The sequence below is a fragment of the Neofelis nebulosa genome, chromosome 2 (assembly GCF_028018385.1).
Source record: "Neofelis nebulosa isolate mNeoNeb1 chromosome 2, mNeoNeb1.pri, whole genome shotgun sequence".
NCBI classification, from domain to species: Eukaryota; Metazoa; Chordata; class Mammalia; order Carnivora; family Felidae; genus Neofelis; species Neofelis nebulosa.
In genome coordinates, this window is record NC_080783.1 from 207,686,629 (window position 1) to 207,705,205 (window position 18,577).

The window sequence follows — 18,577 nt, forward strand, 5'->3', positions numbered from 1 at the left end:
CGGGGCCCAAGGCCCCATTTCTCTTCTTGGATATATTCAAGGACCGGGATCGGGGTGGGGGGGAAACCCCAAAGTCATCAGGGTTACAGCTCTGTCTCGGGTCGACTCTCTGAGTCCAGGTCACGGTATTTTCATTCAGAAGTGGAGTCCCCGAAAGAGGCCTGAGCAAGAGCCAGTAGAGAATCTGATTACTTAAATGGTGGCCGTCTCAGCCGCAGACCGGGCCTCTGTTTTCGTGAGAATGTAAAATATTTCGAGAACAGGAGCCTACCTGCCTCCACAGCCCTCCCTGCTAAGAGAATATTATCTTAATGAAGGCAAGGAGACATGTGTTCTGCAATACGAGGACCAAGCCGACCGACTGAACCAATCTCTGTCTGCCAGCATCACATGGAGCACTTGTGACACTGAGCCAAGTTCACCGGGGACGGCCTCGTTGTGGGACCCGTCCCTGTGAGCTGGCCGAGGGGCTTGGGTGACCCAAATGACTCGAGTTAGTTTTATGCCTTTGATGCTAACTAGTGGTTTTGTTTTGAAAGCGGGATATTTTTCATTTGGGGGAGGTCGGCACCTGCCACGTGTGGGGGCCCATTGCTCGGCGCCCAGAGCGGCCGGAGGATGAAGGAGTCACGCCGATGTCCAAAGGCCTTGCGGCTTGGAAAAAGGCCAGCCGTGCGCTGCTTCTAGGATACTGCTCCTTCCTTGGCTGCCTCTCTCCTCCTCGGCCCTCTGAGCCTTGGCTCCCACGTCCCTTTCCAGAACCTTGCCCCATCCTCAGTGTGCGATCCCTTAACATCTAGTGCATCCGTTAGCTCCACAAACACTCACTGAGCACCTACCGTGTGCCAGGCACTGTTTAGACAGTAGCACTAATCCCGCCATATTATAGTTCTCTGGGTACGATCTGCCTCTCCCCGCTGGACAGGGGCTCCTGGGGCCCAGTGAGCACATGCTCATTCTTGGTCCCCCAGGCCCTGCCCCAAAGCAGCTGCTCAGTAAATGGGGGAACAAATGAAGAGAGAAAGAATAGCAATAGAAGATGGGTAGTTATATTTATACATATTTTTGCAGATGCCAGACATGCTCAGTAAACATGACTTCAGTTGATTCTTGACAACAGCCCCTCGGGAAGCAAGTGTTTCCATTTGTGGGTGGGAAGGCTGAGGCAAAGTACGGCCCACTCAGTAGAACACGGGACTTTGGGTACCAGGTCCTGTGCTCTTTGTCTTCCACGTAGGACTGTTTCTTCTGTGAGAACCGGAGGGGGATAATGAGCTGGGGAAGCTCAGAGCAGAGAGAGAGGACTTCCTCAGAAGCTGGGGCTCACCCTGGAACCAGGTGGGTCCTGACAAGCAGGGCCCGTGAGGAGGAAGCCCCAGCAGAGATTTGAGAGCGGGTCTCAGGTTCAGAGGCCAGTCACTGGTCTGGCCCAGTGACTCATAGACCACAGGTGTTGGAAGGAACCTTGAACTGACCTAGCCCAGCCCAGCAGTTCTCAGCCCGGCTGACCCTTAACATCCCCTGGGGGAGGCGAGGAAGTGGGGGCGTTCTAAACCCGTGGTTCCCAGGCTCCAACCCCAGAGACTTTAATTCCGAAGATCTAAAGTAGATCTTTTTAAAAAGCTTCAGAGGCTTTTGAATGCTGAGGCACCCCTTTTAAAAATCTGTTACTCGGGGGCACCTGGGTGGCTCTATCAGTTAAGCGTCCAACTCTTGATCTCAGCTCAGGTCTTGATCTCAAGGTGATGAGTTCAACTCCCATGCTGGGCTCTGCGTTGGGTGTGGAGCCTATTTAAAAAAGAATTTAAATCTATTATTCAGTGTTTGCCTATTAGACACCGTCTTAGTGTTCAAAGGCAGTTTGAGAGGCATTTACGGCCACGCAGAGTCACAGGTCTCTTGGTGATGGTCTGCCTTTGCCCGATGCTTTTCTGCTATCTGCACCTGTCCTGTCCTATCTGACACCCTCCTCTGCCTGAAAATGAAGGGATGGCCTCCAGGTTTGACTGTGAATGCGTGTGTTCATTTCTTCTCTCATGAACAGGCGTCTGTGGCTCATACCTTGACTTTCTAGAGGATGGGACTGAGGAATCCAGACTGGTTGATACCAGACGCCTTGGCTGGCCCGGCCCAGTGGGGAATGATCTGAACAGCATAGCACAGCCTGGACAGCGAGGACGCAGTTCAAGAGCATTTCAGAAATTCCCAGGGGTGTCTCCTCAGTGGTCCCCTTTCCAGTATAAATGGCAGTGGAGGCAAACGCTCTCAGTAGAGTGGACAGATTCCCTGCACTCACAGACTGGCCTTTGCCTCGGTCTGCCTCTCACATCTCTCCTGCCTTCTTCTAAAACCCAAATGAAAAGGCATTAGGAGACAGTGGCTTGGTAGCCCGGGTCCTCAGACTGAATGCTCATGGCTTTGACCAGGCTCCTGTGAGGCTAAGCATTCTAATATTCTTCCCAGACTACTTGTTGTAAATCAGTACGACTCTTTTCTGCCAGTTGGTTTCAGACTATGGCCAAATGAGATAAAAGACTGGTGTAATACTTACCACACATGGTATTTTTTTTATTATTATTACTCACATGACTCTAGTCATGTGTAAGAACGAAGAAATTTATCTCTCCACCCTCCATCAATCTCCACGTGCTTTGGCTTTAATTGACGTGGAGTGCCCCAGATTATGACAGCAAATGAACTGTACCTTAGGCTTTTTACTTTAACATTAAAAATAGGCTGAAAGACATGTAAACATTTTAATATTTAATAGCAATAACAGACATGCAAAATTAAAAAAAAAACTTCGTTTTTATTCTCAACCAACAAAAGTAAGGAAAATTCTATCAAAAGCAGTAGCCTCGCAATTGTCAATGCTGCATTGGAACTTGAGATGCTTGCTATATAATCTTTTGAAAAGCAAAGCAAAATCCACAAGTTAGTTTGTTTTTTTACATAATTTGACCTACCAATCTTATTTCTGGAAATTGTCCTAAAGAAATCATTCAAAGATGCACAAAGCTACATAAATGAAGATTCAAGCCTTGACTTCTATAGCAAAATCTATAAACACAGACATGTTCCAGAAAAAGGGAAATAGTTTAAGAAATTACAGTACATCAACACATTGGAATATTACTCAGCCTTAAAATAATCACGAGGACTGGAGAAATTTGGAAAGAAAAGATCTAAACCACTGTGTTTGTTAGGATGGCAAATGTTAAATGCACGTGTGTGCCTACTGGCAAGACAGTAATGTGCAAAACGATTTAATCTTTAAGAAAGGAATAACATATGTCAAGATATTAATAACAATTATGTCTGAAAGGATTATGGATGATTTTTATTTTCCTCTTCAATCTTTTCTATATTTTCTAAGTTTTCTTTTTTTAAAAAATGTTTATTTTTGAGAGAGAGAGAGAGAGAGAGACAGAGCGTGAGTGGGGGAGGGGCAGAATGTAGAGGGAGACACAGAATCCGAAACAGGCTCCAGGCTCTGAGCTGTCAGCATAGAGCCCGGCGCGGGGCTCGAACCCATGAACTGTGAGATCATGACCAGATCTGAAGTCAGTTGCCCAACTGACTGAGCCACCAGGTGCCCCTAAGTTTTCCTTAAAAAAAAAAAAAGGCAGGGGCACGTGGGTGGCTCAGTCGGTTAAGTGTCCACCTTTGGTTCTGGTCATGATCTCACAGTTCATGAGTTTGAGCCCCGCATCCGGCTCTGTGCTGACAGTTCAGAGCCTGGAGCCTGTTTCAGATTCTGTGTCTCCTTCTGTCTCTCTCTGTTCCTCCTCTGCTCACACTCTGTCTCGCTCTCTCTCAAAAATAAATAAACATTAAAAAATTTTTTAAAAAAGGCACATGTTTTGTTTTGGGGACAGAGCACAATGGATTCCGTAAGAGTGAGCCTCTCCTGCCTGGAAAATTGATCAACGATGATGGTGAAGCAAGTTATGGGTTAGCATTTACTTTAATACTGTTTTTACAATGAAAGTGAGTACTACTTTTTAAAATAGTAAATGGAGGATATCCCCAGAAGCTGACCGCTTCTCATGACAGCTGTGGCCACCACTCTGGTCTCCATCTCTTACTTGGATTATGGATATCATAGCTTCTACTTGGGTTTCTATCTTGTAACTTTGCCTGTTTTCAGCACGGCAGCCAGATCTCTGATCGGAACACAAGTGTCAGGTACGACTCCTCTGCTCAGCGCCCTGCAGTGGTTTCCCTTTATGTCCAGTGACGGCAGGTCCCGTGTGATCTGTCTCCCCACCCTGGTGTCTGATGGCTCTACTCTCCCTCACTCCAGCCATCCTGCCTGGAAGGTACTAAGAGGCTGGATGTACTCGCTCCTTCTGACCTCTGCATCCCCTCTGCCAGGGACAAGCTTCCCCCACCGGTCTCACTACCCCCTCACCTCCTTCAAGCTCTCCGCCCAGATGCTCGTGTCAATTCCGTCTGCCTTGACCACCATATGATGTCTCATCCTCCACACACACACCCCATGTTCTCCAGATCCCCCTTAGCCTGCTGTTTTTCCATTTTCCATCACATATATTCCTTTCTATCACACTGTATTATTTGTGATGCTTATTGTTCTTTTTCTGTCTCCCCACGTGAGAATGTAACCTCCCTAAGGGCAGGGATTTTTGGTCTGCTCTGTTCATTGATAGCCCTAACAGGTACCTGGCATAGAGGTTCTTAATATGTATTTGTTGAGTGAAACTGTCACAGATGACTCGAATGAGATGAGAGCCTGAGGGGAACTCTGTTAAGAAGGCATAGAGCAAGGCTGGGCCCCGGGTGGCTCAATGGGTTAAGCGTCGGACTTTGGCACAGGTCATGATCTCACGGTTCATGAGTTCGAGCCCCGTATTGGGCTCTGTGCTGTCAGTGCAGAGCCTGCTTGGGATTCTCTGTCTCTTTCCCTCTCTCTCTGGCCCTCCTCCACTTGTATTCTCTCTCTCTCTCAAAATAAATAAATAAGTTTAAAGAGCACACATTAAAAAAAAAAGAAGAAGAAGAAGAAACAAGGCCCAGGCCGGGTTGGGGAAACTAATAAACGCTCTGTAGAGTCTAGATCCAGAGGCTCTGAGTCAGGGTTCCCATAAGTCTGGGCTAGGCTGACCCTGTAGCACCCCAAGGCTGGGGACAGGGCTGGAATGGGGGCGGCAGGTGATTCCCAGGTTGAACCTCCCAGTTGGGAGAACGAAAGTTACCACCACTCTCCCACAGTTTGTCTGCAGGTGGCCGGCCACTCTGGTCGACAGGGGGTTGGGGCTCGAGCCGACCCGGGGTGTCCATCAGAGCAGAGCCGTGACCCCTACCTCTCTGTTAAGGGGGCAGATGTCAGAAGGTGCAGTTCTCAGCCGGTCATAGAGAGGACTAAGGCCCCACCGCACAGATCTTCCTGTTGTAAAGAACAGGGGGGGCGTGAAACTCATGAAATTGGGAAGCTTTGTTAATTAGGTCAAAGGACAGTGGTTTTATTTGCCCTCCTAAGAAAAGATGCATCTCCAATCAGCTGCTGGATTTGAATGAACGGAATCGAGGCAGCAGAAAGGGAGAAGGGGCATGTGAACAATCTGTTAACTGGAGCAAGGATTTCTTTCCTTTTTTTTTAAAGTTTTTTTTTAACGTTTATTTATTATTGAGAGACAGAGAGACTCAGAGCATGAGCAGGGGAGGGGTAGAGAGAGAGCAGAGACACCGAATCCGAAGCAGACTACAGGCTCCGAGCTGTCGGCACAGAGCCCGACATGGGGCTCAAACTCACGGACTGTGAGATCATGACCTGAGCCGAAGTCGGTCGCCCAACCGACTGAGCCACCCAGGCGCCCCTGGAGCAAAGATTTCTTTTCTTTTCTTTTTTTTTTTTTAACGTTTATTTATTTTTGAGACAGAGAGAGACAGAGCATGAACGGGGGAGGGGCAGAGAGAGAGGGAGACACAGAATCGGAAACAGGCTCCAGGCTCTGAGCCATCAGCCCAGAGCCCGATGCGGGGCTCGAACTCCCGGACTGTGAGATCGTGACCTGAGCTGAAGTCGGACGCTTAACCGACTGAGCCACCCAGGTGCCCTGCAAGGATTTCTTTAGTAACCTTGGTCAGTAATCAGGTCCTGAGGGTCAGATGGTAATGAACTGATTTTGTTGAACCTACGCATTAAGTGAAATAGTGACATTTTTCGTTGCCTCCCGTCTCAATTAAAGCAGTTAATGGCTTTGGGATTCTCCGTACATTTTATCCCAAAGCGTTCATGCACTTCCTTCCTATGAACATTGCCACTGGTCAGGGTTTATCCCTGCCCGCCATGTGTTTGTTGCTGACATGTTTGTTTGCTTGTTTTGTTTTTTTTTTTTGTTTTTTTTTGTTTTTTTTTGTTTTTGCAGGAACAGTCCACAGTGGTGACATGGTCAAGTGACATCCACTTGGGTAAATCCCAACCTGCCAAACTATCTTGCCCTTTTCTCCCCCCCCCCTTAACTGCTATGTGTCCAGAATCTGACACCTCTGGTGACATCTGTGGCTACTGTTCTGGCCCAAGTCAACATCATCTCTCCCCTGGTGCCTGTCCACGGCCATAGATGGTGTCCCCTCTTCCACCCTAGCCCCTGCAGTCTGCTCCTAACACAGAGTCACAGTGCTCCCCAGAGCACAGCAGACCTTTGGAGCCAGGCTTGCTTGACTGCACCCACCGGCATGTCTCATCTGTTGTTCAGCCTCCTCGGATAGGATTCAAGTGCATCCAAAAATACCTCCAGAGACTTGATCTTCCACATAAATTGTTCAGGAGCACCGCTGCTTCCTCTACGGTTTGAAGGTAGAGGAACACAGACGGACGTCAGAAGGGGCTGCCAGAAACTGCCCTAATCGGGAAAGGAAAATGTCACATCACCAGTGTAGACGCAAAACAAAACACCCAATTTTATTTTTATAATGTGAGTTGCCGTCTTGTGTGTTAGTGAGTCACCCGAAGTCGGCTCTGCTTGGATTCTGCCAACTCCTCCGCGGTGGCCTCTGACCTTCGCTGGGTTTGGGTTGGTTCAGGCTCTGGGCGAGGGTGAACGGGCTCCAAACTTTTCACTTCCTGGCGGGGTACTGCTTAGTGGACTACGGAAACAGATGTTCCTGTCTGCTTCTCAGACGGACTCCAAACTGAGGCTAAAGTAGAATCATCTAGTTTTCTTCGCAGTTCTGTTTAAAAGGTAGGAACGTGGATCACCTTGCCATCTAAAACACTCATCTAAAACACACCTCAAACTATGGGAAGCTGTGCATCTTTTTATCTTAACTTCTTGAGAAGACCTTAAAAAAACTGGAAACGGGAACTTTTTTGCCTCTTGGGGCAGCATGGCTTCATTTGACTCCAGAAACCCACTGGAGGTCGTGGCAAGAGCACGGATGAAAGCAAAGCTTAGTTCCTGGAATGCCCACTTCTGTACCGCATGGCGGGGATAGTGATCTATCCTTAGACGTCACGGTATTTCACTGGAATGGAAACCACAAGGCTGGTGTCAACCTTTTTGTGGAGTGTTTTGTGTGGGATCTCTGGGGTGACTGCCGGCCCGTAGTCATGCTCATGTACATATCTCTTCATCAGGACTGCCCTGGCTTGCTGGCTGTCGGCCAGATCCCCAGGTACTTTCAGGGCGAGGACTGTTGTGTTGAAACCACCTGCCATCTGTTGGTGAAAATTTTTTGGACTCTAAATGATGAGTCACTTATTTCTCCTGCTGTTCCTTCTGCTGCCAGGACTGATTTACCTCTTGGACTACATCAGGAGAAACGCTGGGAAAACTGGCCCTGAAGCTTTGTCCTATGCAAAGCTCATGTCCCTGATGACCAGACTTGCTGGTGCCATCACCAGAAAGGTGGGGAGGACTTCCCTTTGCATTTCCACGAGGTGGCGAGGAGACAGCAACAACTGGTCTGGTCCTCACTCCAGGGTCTTTCATGGGGAAAGCTAACAGCCAGCAACTTCAGCCGGGTTGGGCTGGAGTTGAGAGTCAGAGGCGGTTCCACATTTCCTTGCCAATGCTCTCTTGGTAGGGCACCTAATGCCTGTCACCCAAGTGTTGGCACAAGGTAGGTCCTCAGTGACCACTGGTTAAACCAATGAGTGAGGTCTGTGACCACAAAGTGGTCACCCAAAGCACCAAGCCACCAGGAGTAGGGCGCTGGACCCAGTTTAGCCCACTAGGCCAGGGTGCCCAAGTGGCAGTGACATCGGCAGAACCATCACGCTGAAATTCTGATACAGTGTCTGCTCTTGCCAGCCTCAAGAGGAGAGTACTTGGAATGATTTGTAGGAGAAGTTCAGGAAGACTTCTCATACGAAGCTTAGTGCTAGATCATATAAACGGAAAGGAAAGGCTACAGGAAGGGCGGGCACCCGGGGTGCCTGGGGGCGAGGACGTGGATTTCACAGCGGAACCCAGTGGTTTCCCAAGAAGCTCAGGTTAATGAACCCCTCTGTCCGCTAGAGCGTGGTAGCCAAAGTCCTGTGCTAAAACAAGATACGCTTCTCTGCTGACTCAGTTTCACACAAATCGATTTTTATTGTAGCCTTTCGTCCAAAAAAAAAAAAAAAGTTGATTAAGGTGTCTCAGATCTAGCTTTATTCACATGTCCTAAAATACCCTAAAATATTTCTGTTTCATGCCTTCCACTTTGTTTTTGCCACCCCCAAATTCTAGCTAAATAGCAGCACACCCCTAAGTGCAGAAGATTCTAACTCCCTCGAGCATGCTCCGTTTCACTGAAGTTTTCCAAAGATTTCCTGCCTGGAGAAATTACCGAGTCCCAGGTGGGTGGGATTTTATTCTTACACACAGAGTAGGTGTGATTTTGTGGGAGGCTCTTCTCCCAGCCTCCTAGATCAGAGGCAGATATGTGCCTGAGTCCTGGGTGGGAGGTGAAAGTCCCATACTTTCTTGTACCGTGAGTACCAGGCTTGAGCCGCCAGTCCCTTCTGCCACGGTCGGTGATTGGGAGAGGGGACCAGTTGCGTGGGCCTGCCCAAGGCCCTGAAAGCCCCAGCTGACCTTTGCAGCCGAGACGGGATTGGGAAATTTTACCCCGTGTTCAGAAATAACCCACTCTCCAGTGATCTGGGTGGTGTGGGATGCAGTTAGGACAAGGCGAGCCTTCTTGAGAGGAAACGGCGTTGGTGCTAATCTCCGTGGCTGAGTAGCGATTTGCTGGAAGTAACAAATCCAGCCACGTTCCTTATCTAGGCACAAGATGCACTTGTTGCTGAGGCCGAAACACTGATATGCTTCTAGAACTCCTGCCTTCTCTGTGGACCCAGGAGCAGAGGGAGCACATCGGTACTCGGGGCTTCATGAAGGCTGAGCTCTTGAGGGACATGTTTCCCTGCTCTGAAGGGTGATTTGGCCGTAAAGAGGATCCAGATGAGAGGTGGAAGTCTTGCTAAGCTCCCAATACAAGAGAACTTTGGCAAATTGTCCACGTTACCACTTGAGAGTTGGAAAACCAACACTCTATGCTCTAGAGCACAGCTACGGGCTGAGGCATTCAGATGCACTTCATGCCAATCAGACAGACCCTTAGGCACGTGGTCTCTCGGAACAGGTGCAATACAGTGACACCCGCCTGAGTCACCCTTGTCCCCTGGAGGTTACCAGATCACAGAACAGGGGCACTGCTGTCTTCGCTCTAGGGAGTCTCCATGTTTGAAGTAGATGAGACACCCGGGAGATAAAAATCTGTATCCCCACCCAGATAAGCCAAGGGGGCCTTGAGCGCAAACATGCACAGACTTGTAGATTTATATGATTTAAAAACAAAAGATTCCGCGAGTGACAAAAAGGGAAATCAGAAAGGGAAATCTGAAAGGGCAATCAGATTACACTGGCCTTTCTGTTTGGGAAGAGTTTTGCATACATAGAGTAGTTACCAATATTTGCAAACCTACTTAGTCTCTATTTAAAAGTAGCTACTGAGCTAATCCATGGTTGTGGACACAATTTACTTTCTAGCTCCAAGACTATTTCAGAAATGCCGATGTGTTGGGGGATTTGTATTAGCAAGTCTTTCCTCTGAAGCCACATCACACAAACAGTAATCCCCAAGAAACTCTAGCCACCCGATCCAAGCACAGTTGCTGCTTCTAAGATAGCGTCAACTGCCAGTTTCTTAAAGATGCTTGCAAGAAATACAAATGCCACTTCGACATTTCCTGAGCCCTGGTTATTTACCAGGCTAGAAGCCTCTCTGGGAAGTGTTTAATCCTGCATCAAATACAGAAAGGCAAACCACTGGCTTCAAGAGAGGGAGGGTTCGTTGGGAAGGCAGGCAGGTGCTCCTGAAAGGACCCAGAACTCTGGGGAGGAGGAGGCCTGGTCACAGCAGTTTCAGGAACGTCCCTGGCAACCTGCCGGTTCACTCCAGGGGTGGGAAGGATCGAAGAACTGGAGGAGAACCTTCTCAGTGCCCCGGGTGCACGTACAAATTTCGCTGCTTCCAAAGGAGATGCCGTGGAGAGGGAGCCCCAACGATCACAGCGGCAGGAGGTTCACGTGGCACTTGGAACCGAGCTGCCTGGGAGGTCACAGCACCCAAGCGTGCCCGTTACTCAGAGCCCCAGGGCCCCAGCTGGGTGGCTGTGGGCTCAGGGCCACTCCTCCCCTTCTTCCTGTGAGATGCCCAGCACCGACTTGTGGGGGATCCTGCACTCCTGCAGAGACTTGGTGAGGTCAGAGAAACGTCTCCGGGGCACCTCCATCGTTTCAATGCTGCAGTGGTGGTAGGCAGCCTGGTCCTCGTGTTCAGCCACGGCCACAACGCTGGATAAGTCATCAGTTGGCCGGAAATAGCGAACGAACCTTCGGCCCGACGGCGACCTGACCGCAAGCAGCAGCCGTGGCTCCCCTTCTGATGGCTCCTTCAGGTCTCCAGCCCTGGAGGAGGCCTGTCTCCTGGCTCGGCCAATGGCTTTCCTCTCTGGGGAACAAGATGGAGCTCTGGGACCTTCTTCACTTGTCTTCATAGTGCCGGTCTCCTCCTCTCGGTACAGAGCCTGGGTGTTGCTCAGCTGCAGGGAGCTGGCCTTTCGAGCGACAGTCTCCACGGCCCCCTCCTCCAGCGTCTTCCTGTGGATGGAAGGAAGGACTGGGTATTTATTGAGGGAAGAGGAAGCCCCCAGGGGCACCTGTTGCAGCAGCTCAGGGATCTCATCGGGAGCTCCCGGGTTTGGAGATTTGGGTGCACAGGCTCCTGGCTTCTGGCTGCTTGGCGACTCACAGCGAATGGCTGGAGGCAGAGAAGCCGGCGCTCGGTGAGAGCACAGCGCCGCATCCTGCGGTCTGTGCCGACTCGGCCGCGTCCGTCCCTTGGCAGATTTGGGCCTGGTGAGGTGCATGTTTATGGAGTCTGGCTGCCAGATGAAGCTGTCAGCTGCTGTGCGGCCAACAGCGTTGCGTTCAGGGGGAGTTATGTTCACCGGGGCTTCCGTGGCCATTGCTTCTCAAGACCCCTAAGGAAGCAGGAGAAAAGAAAAGAGAAGCCGTGGATGAAACTTCCTGGGGCTCCCCGATCCAAGCCATTCACACCACCACCCCCTTCCCCCGGGTGCCAGAATTAGTGCCAACTGGCTGGGAGTTAGCGGCTTCCCTCTGGATTTCTCGCATGGGAAGAGGGGCGCTGGCTGCAATTCATTCATTCATTCATTCATTCATTTCAATTACTTGGAAAAAAAAAACATCAGTGAACCAAGAGTGACGGAAGACAGGTGTTGAGCCCACAAGTAAATAGATATTTTCAATGAGTAATAGTTGCCGTGAAGAAAATAAACAAGTGTGCACTAGCCGGTGACTAGGGTGGGAGACGAATTCTTATTCTTATGGGGTTGGGGGCGAGGGGGGGGTGTGGACTTTAAGCTGAGAGACCAGACTGATGAGAAGCAACAGGTCATGTCACAATCTACAGCAGGGCTGGCTAACTTGTTTGGGAAATGTTTTCGGCTTTGGGGGCCACGTGATCTGTGTTCCAATGACTCAACCTTGCCATTTTAGCCACTGACCCGTTTCCCCTTGCTCCCGTAGTCCTGACTTTTTTCCTGTCTACCCACAGCTTGACCTTACTTCAGTTTCCTTCCTTTTGACTTTTCTTTCAACCTTGCCAGGTGGTTGTGCACAAATCAATGTAAAAAAAAATCCTCCCTCCACTGCCCTCACTTTGTCACCAGGTGGGGAGGGAGAGGGGAGGGAAAAGGAAGAACAGTGCTCCCACCCACCCCCCCAGCACCCCCCGCCCCCGAACCTCCCCGCCTTGCTGATCCACCCATTGGCTAGAATTCACAGGGAGGTACATGGGTTCTAGACCAGAGGTCAGCAAACCTTTTCTGTAAATGTCCAAACAGCCAATATTTTCAGTGTTGCCCACCATAGGGTCTGTCACAACTATGCAACTCTGCCCTCTTAGTGGGACAGCCACCACAGAGAGGATGTAAATGAATGGGCGTGGCTCTGTTCCCATAAAACTTCATTTATGGACGCTGAACTTAGAATTTCATATAATTTTCATGGGGCACAGGATATTCTTCTTGGTTTAGTTTTTTCAATCACTTCAAAGTATAAAACCTATTCTCAGCTCGTGAGCCACACAAAAACAGGCGGCGGGCCAGATCTGGCTCGCGGGCCATCATTTACCAAGACCTGTCCTAGACCAACTCCCCAGGGGACTCTGGGCACTTGCGAATTCTACAGGTGCATGAGCCAGAAAGGCAGAGCAATTGCCCTAGGGTCACAAAGCAGAGCCTGAAATAGAACCCAGGTCTTGTGACACCTGGTCCTGTTCTGGAGGACCAGGCTTCGCCTTCTGTCTTCCCAGCTACCTTGTAACACTTTGAGGGCTTCATGGGTCTCCCGCTAGGGGTGCTCGTGAGTGCTTAGCAAAACCACACAGAAGGCGGGTTCCCCGGAGGCACGGGCATTTCTGTGCGCGGGCCCGAATTGCCAGGTCAGGTGTCCTTCCTCACCATCTTGGCGGGCCCTTCATTAACACAGTTACCACCACCTGGTTACATCCTTCCCAGGACACTTGGATGTCTCAGACTCCCCTCCTCCCTCCGAATCCTGACCACCACCAACCACACTGCTGTTCTGTGCCCACAGGCTGACCAGGTCTCTCTCCACCCTCTAAAGACCGTCCGGTAACTTCCCAGGGCCTCACGGTCCCCAAGAAGCAACGTGTTTGGATGCAAAGGACACAGGACCTGGTACAGTAAGACCTGGGTTCTATTTCAGGCTCTGCAAAGTTAGCTGTGTAGCCAGGGGACAGACATTCTCCCTTTCCGATACATCTCTTTCCTAATCTACAGAATTCGCCATCTGAGTTTGAAGACATTGTGTAAATACCTCTAACATCAGTCCCTTTATCTACAACACGATGACAGTAATATGAGATAATGTAACCATGGCTGTAGGCACCAGGCTTGGCGTATGCACGGTAAAGGCTTACTAGGTGGGAAGGTTCTTTTGCTTGTGTTTTTGGTTTTCTGTCTGTCCAATGCTTTCTCTTATTTTAGGTCCAAATGCCTTACCTGTTGCTTCAGAGCTTTTCCCCCAGGGGGCCCTTGGTGGTTCTACTCCTAGTCACCTCTAACCCACTGGGCAGATCATGGAACCCACACCCGCCCTGCCCACCGCCCAGAAATACTGGAAGGTTGATTTCAATGAGCTGCCGCCTACGAACTTGCCTCAAAAATGCAAAATAATGCCTTTCTAATACATGCCTTCTGATTCCACACTCTAACTGCATCCTTAGCTCAAACTCACTCAGAGCTACCTTCGTCACACGATCCTGAACGATGCAATGCCCGCCCCACAGTTTTCCATTCTAACATTACCGTTCTGTGCATGTTACCAATATTGCCAAATTTTAGAAAGAATCCTCTCCCTCTCCGGCAAAACCAAAACCAGACAAAACACAGTCTTCCTGTATATTCCTGAAGCTCTGCTCAGTTCAAAATCTGCCCTCTCTCTCTTAATGTAAAGGCCTCTGTGTTTGTTCTAGTCTATCCACAGACTGGGTCTCTCCACACTTCTAGCTAGGTTTTCACACCCAATCTGGCTGCCGGGAGTTCAGGAACCTTCTCCCCGGCACCAAAAAAGCCTGCCCATCTCCTTGTTAATTTAATCTATTTTCTGATCAACTGTGAAGCGTGTGTGGTCCCTCCCTCCACCACCACCCCCACCCCCCAACCCATTCGCTTAGTTCTGAAGTCTTTCCCTTGTAATTAAGCAGCTCTGCACTTGAACTCAGGATGACAGAGGGGGTCATAACTGTCCAACTGTTCTGCCTGAGATAAACTCCAGCGGGGAACCAACTCCCCTTCTCGGCCCACCCTCCCCCCTCGAGGAGTGGCTATTAATTTGCCACAGCTTCTACAGAATTATCACAGACTTGGCTTCTCACTCCCACACATGCCTCGGGAAGGTTTAACTGTCAGTAAGTTTGGTAACTTAGAAACCTCTTCCTTAACAACTTTGATGAGGAAAAGTCATGTGTTCTCCCAGGCTCCTTGCTGGATTATTTTTAACAGTTAAACTTAAGTATGTGCATGCACTTTCTATACCTTTTGGTACTATATAATTATCCATGTTTGGGGGGGGGTGTCATATTCAAGACACCCTGGTCATAAGATAACATGACTGCGAGCTATCTCAGAGAAAAACCTCAATTATGACTAATTCCTATAAGCCCACTCATGGTTATTTAGAGACTAACACCTCCTTCAGGTAAAACCGTTCCATCGAACCTGCTTTCATAACCCACTGCCTCCTCCCGAGTGCAGGGACCATCTGTTACACGGAGGGAACACCAACTCTCCCCAGCATCTACCCCATGGAGAAGGAAAGTGGGGGAAACAGGTGTTTGGGGACCTGGTCCAACCTTGCCTTTGTTCCCACACTTTGTGCCACAGTCCGGGGCTCTGCCCACCACCCTCGTTCCAGGAAGGTTTGTGCAGCCCCCGTCATTACGCCTGCTCAGCTCCTTTCCCCACCTCTAGTCCTGGCAGATTCTCAACCACAAAGTGATTTGACAAGATCTAGGCGTAGGCATCCGTCAAGCTGCCAGCTGAATAGGCAAGTGGCCTGTTTACTTAAACAGAATAGCTGCGCCCCAGAGGCCAGCGAGGAGTCAGGAAAACAAACACTGATAACTGTTTCCAGGGAATTGCCAAAGAGCAGGCGCCCATTCCTTGAGATTAATCGCCAAATCAACGGGAAACAAAGAACGTGTGATGGGAAAGGCGGAGGCCATATTCCTGCTTTCCAAGGGAGCCCGCCTCGCATCACAGGGTCAGACCACCTCCTATCACTCAATACCCAAATCGAAACCCACAGTAAAGGCAAGAAAATATAACCACCCACATACCATCTGCTGTTATCCATCAAGGATGCATACATTTGAATTGGTCTTTTAAAAATGTTTATCAGTTAATAGTATCCCCTGCCAACCCCCAGCCCTCCCCGGCGGGACTTGCAGGATGAGAAGTGCTCAGAAGAACTAACAGGAGACAGGGGTTGGCCTGAGCAGGACAAAACTCTGGTACTGTCTATTTCCACTTCTACCCCCCGACGAAATGATCAGAATGGACCGGCCCATGCACAGTGCCTTGTTTAAAAGGGGGAGTGGAGAAACTGGGCCACGAGCCACCAAAAGTGATCAAAGGTTTGGAAGAGGCAGTGCCGATGGTTGCAACAGCAGTGTGGGGAGGGGGTAGGTGGAGGAGGAGAGCTCAATTATTTCCAAGTACTGGCAGCTCTAGAAGGAAACAAACTGGAAAGGCAGAAGCAGGCATTTGGGGGAGGGGCAAGGAAGCAAGACCGTCTAGAAAGTGAGAGGTGCCTTGGGTCTGGGGGAGGCTCTGATCTGGTTCCGGTCTCTCCGTGTGTCCCTGTGGGTCTGCGTCCCCGTCCGTACTGCCCAGCCAGGAGGGCACGGCCCGCGCTTTCCCGGGAGTTGTCCCATTCCAGCAACGGTGAGCTGGGCCGGGCCGGCTTGGCCCCGGGAGTGGCCGCTTCTCCCCGGGGCCCGTCCTGTTCCCCCCCAGGGCGCGCCGCCGGGTCGCCGCAGGGTCGGGGCCAGGGAGGCCCGCCTCGTCGACGGGCGCCGGCACGCTCACCTCGCCGCTGGTCCATCCGCCGCGGTCGCCTGGCTGCGTCCCCGCTGGTAAACAGCCGGTGTCTCCCCGGCAACCGCGCCCGAGGGGGCCACGTGCTTCCGGTTGGGCGGCGGGGGGGGGGGGGGGGGGGGTCGCGCGGTTGGGGGGCCTCCTGGCTCCTCTCCTGGGGGAGGTGACCCCTGGCCTGCGGGCGCCGGGGAGGAGAACGTTCTGCCTGCCGGCTTCGGGGCAGGCCCCCACCCTCTCCGTGACCCCGGTTGGGGAGAAGCTGCCGGGCTGATTCCTGGGAGCCCTAGAACCTCCGTGGCTGCTTTTAGGGCACCTGTTGAGTTGGGCCACTTGTCTGCCTTGTGTGTCCTCAGTGCAATTCCTTCAGCACCACTTCCGTGACCCTCATTTCCACATGAGCATCCCCATTCCCCGCGGCATCTGGACCCTTGTTATCAACCACATCTGCCCCTGCTACGATGACCCCCACCCCAACCACCGCCCGATACCTCCAGCAACTCCAGGCTAGCCTACCACGTTTGTCTGGAAACTCCAGTCCATTGCCTTCTGGGCTTTCCCCCTGCAGACCAACCTGCTTCTGCCCTACTCTGTCCAGCCCATCCATGGTTCTTTACCTGGGCCACCGTCGCCCCTGCCCTTGTCCCACTGGTCTCTTCATCCCTCCCATCTGCTGAAAGTCCATCAGTCTGCCTCTACCAGGGTGCTGACGAATCCTTGACCCATCACAGACGTTGCCCTAATGGAAACGTGTGGTCTCCAACCTCTACCGGACCCTCAACCCCTACTCAGAAATCCTTCCAACTCCCCCCAGTTCAGTTGTGTCTCCTTTCTCCTCCCGGGTTATTGCAAACCTTGTCCTCTCTTCTGAAACTTCTCCCCTCTCCCCCGCCCTCCTCCCACTCAGAAGAATCCTTCCCTCCCCAGAGACAAAGTAGAAGCCATCCTATGGAAGGCTTCTCGGTGCTCTGACATCAGATTCCACACTCGCCTGCTTTCCTTCCTCCCTCCTTCTCCAATGGGAGGAGACCTGTCCTCTGACTCTGTCCAAGACCTCCAGCTCCTGCAGACGGCCCTGAAGCCCATTCCCTGCCACAGGGCCACACACATACACATCCTCCCCTCACTCCAGACCTTTGCTCCCGCTGTCCCCTAGGTCTGGAAGATTCTTCCCCACCCTCCCCGAACTTCACTTCCTCCCTCTTTTTCCCTAATGCCCACTTACCCTTCAGACCCCAACTTGTCGGATGAAGACTTGCTTCCAAAATGGACTTAAGATAGCTTTAGAAAAGGTTCTTACTGGTCTATTGCCTGCCTGCCAGGCACAGCACTAGACTCTTGGAACATACAGATGAATAACTTAGTGACTCTGTTGTTGGCAGATAATGTTAATCGACATCTAAGAACCAGATTACCAGAGGAAAGAATTAGGACTTATTACCTGGCATTGTGGCCAAATATGTACTATCTTGTCCATCCTGGATGCATGGACACAGGACTGCAATGGGGTCCAACTCTGACCCTCCTGCAAGATATTCACAATTTGGTGGTGGTGGAGGGGGGTGGGGGGGGCATGCCACACACCCAAAGTTACAAATAAGATTATTTTCAATACAATTTGAGCCAAGAATGGAAGAGTGGGTACAGGCTGGACATGATTATGTGCCAAATGATTGTCACAGACAGGAAGTTCTTTGGGCCTGGAGGGGGGGGCGGTGGATCATCTGGGAAGTGGGGGGTGGGGGTGGGGGAATCATTTCAGCAGTGATGTCTCTTCCCTTCTCAGAAAAGCAGCACCTGATCTGTGGGAGCGGCTGGTGGGCAGGCCTCCTGCTAGGGTCACCCCCTCCCCCTCCCCCCCACAGCCAGGGTGGCGTCTGAGGCCCCAAGAAGGTGCAGGAGGTGGCGGTTTTACGAGCTGTTGGCTTTGAAGCTTCCGGCTGGTGGCTTAGTTCTTGTAAATGATTCTGTCAGAAATATCTAAGCAATGCTCTTAAGGCCTTCAACGCCCACCCAAAAAAGATTAAAGTAGATCCTTCATCAGCTATTTTAATATCACCTAAGAATTATGCAATCTTTTGGAAAGTCAGATTGGCTTCTCACCCCCTATGTGTGTTTGTGTGTGTGTGTGTGTGTGTGTCCCAGTACCCAGTGAAATGTTGCCTATGCCCAGGGGCTGCTTAGTATTTAGTGGTATGTGCCCTTTGCTCCCTGGGGCCATAGGCCACGGTGCCAGGGGAGGCTGGAGGGAAGGAAAGGAAACCAACCAGCCAATTGTTGTGCCTTCCAGCTCTTTATAAAGAGATTGCTGGCTTGGCTACTTCTGTGTCCTCTCTTTCTTTAAAGAGTGTGTCTTCAAAGGACAAACCCTATAATGTCTGGTCTCTGGCACACAAATGGATTCTCAGTAAACGTGGC

General features: G+C 50.8%; 1 protein-coding gene across 1 annotated transcript; it reads right to left on the bottom strand.

Annotated features, from left to right (window-relative positions):
• Positions 1 to 6,900: 6,900 nt before the first annotated feature.
• Positions 6,901 to 16,248, bottom strand: UBXN10 (UBX domain protein 10). Its single transcript, XM_058718841.1, has 2 exons — positions 16,154 to 16,248; positions 6,901 to 11,497 (listed from the first exon to the last, which is right to left on the bottom strand). The coding sequence occupies exon 2, from the start codon at positions 11,480 to 11,482 to the stop codon at positions 10,634 to 10,636; it is 849 nt and encodes a 282-aa protein (XP_058574824.1). The 5' UTR covers positions 11,483 to 11,497; positions 16,154 to 16,248; the 3' UTR covers positions 6,901 to 10,633.
• Between the last annotated feature and the right edge of the window lie 2,329 nt (positions 16,249 to 18,577).

Excerpts from the sequence above, each read along its gene's own strand:
- UBXN10 (XM_058718841.1), bottom strand. The coding sequence starts at position 11,482 with ATGGCCACGGAAGCCCCGGTGAACATAACTCCCCCTGAACGCAACGCT.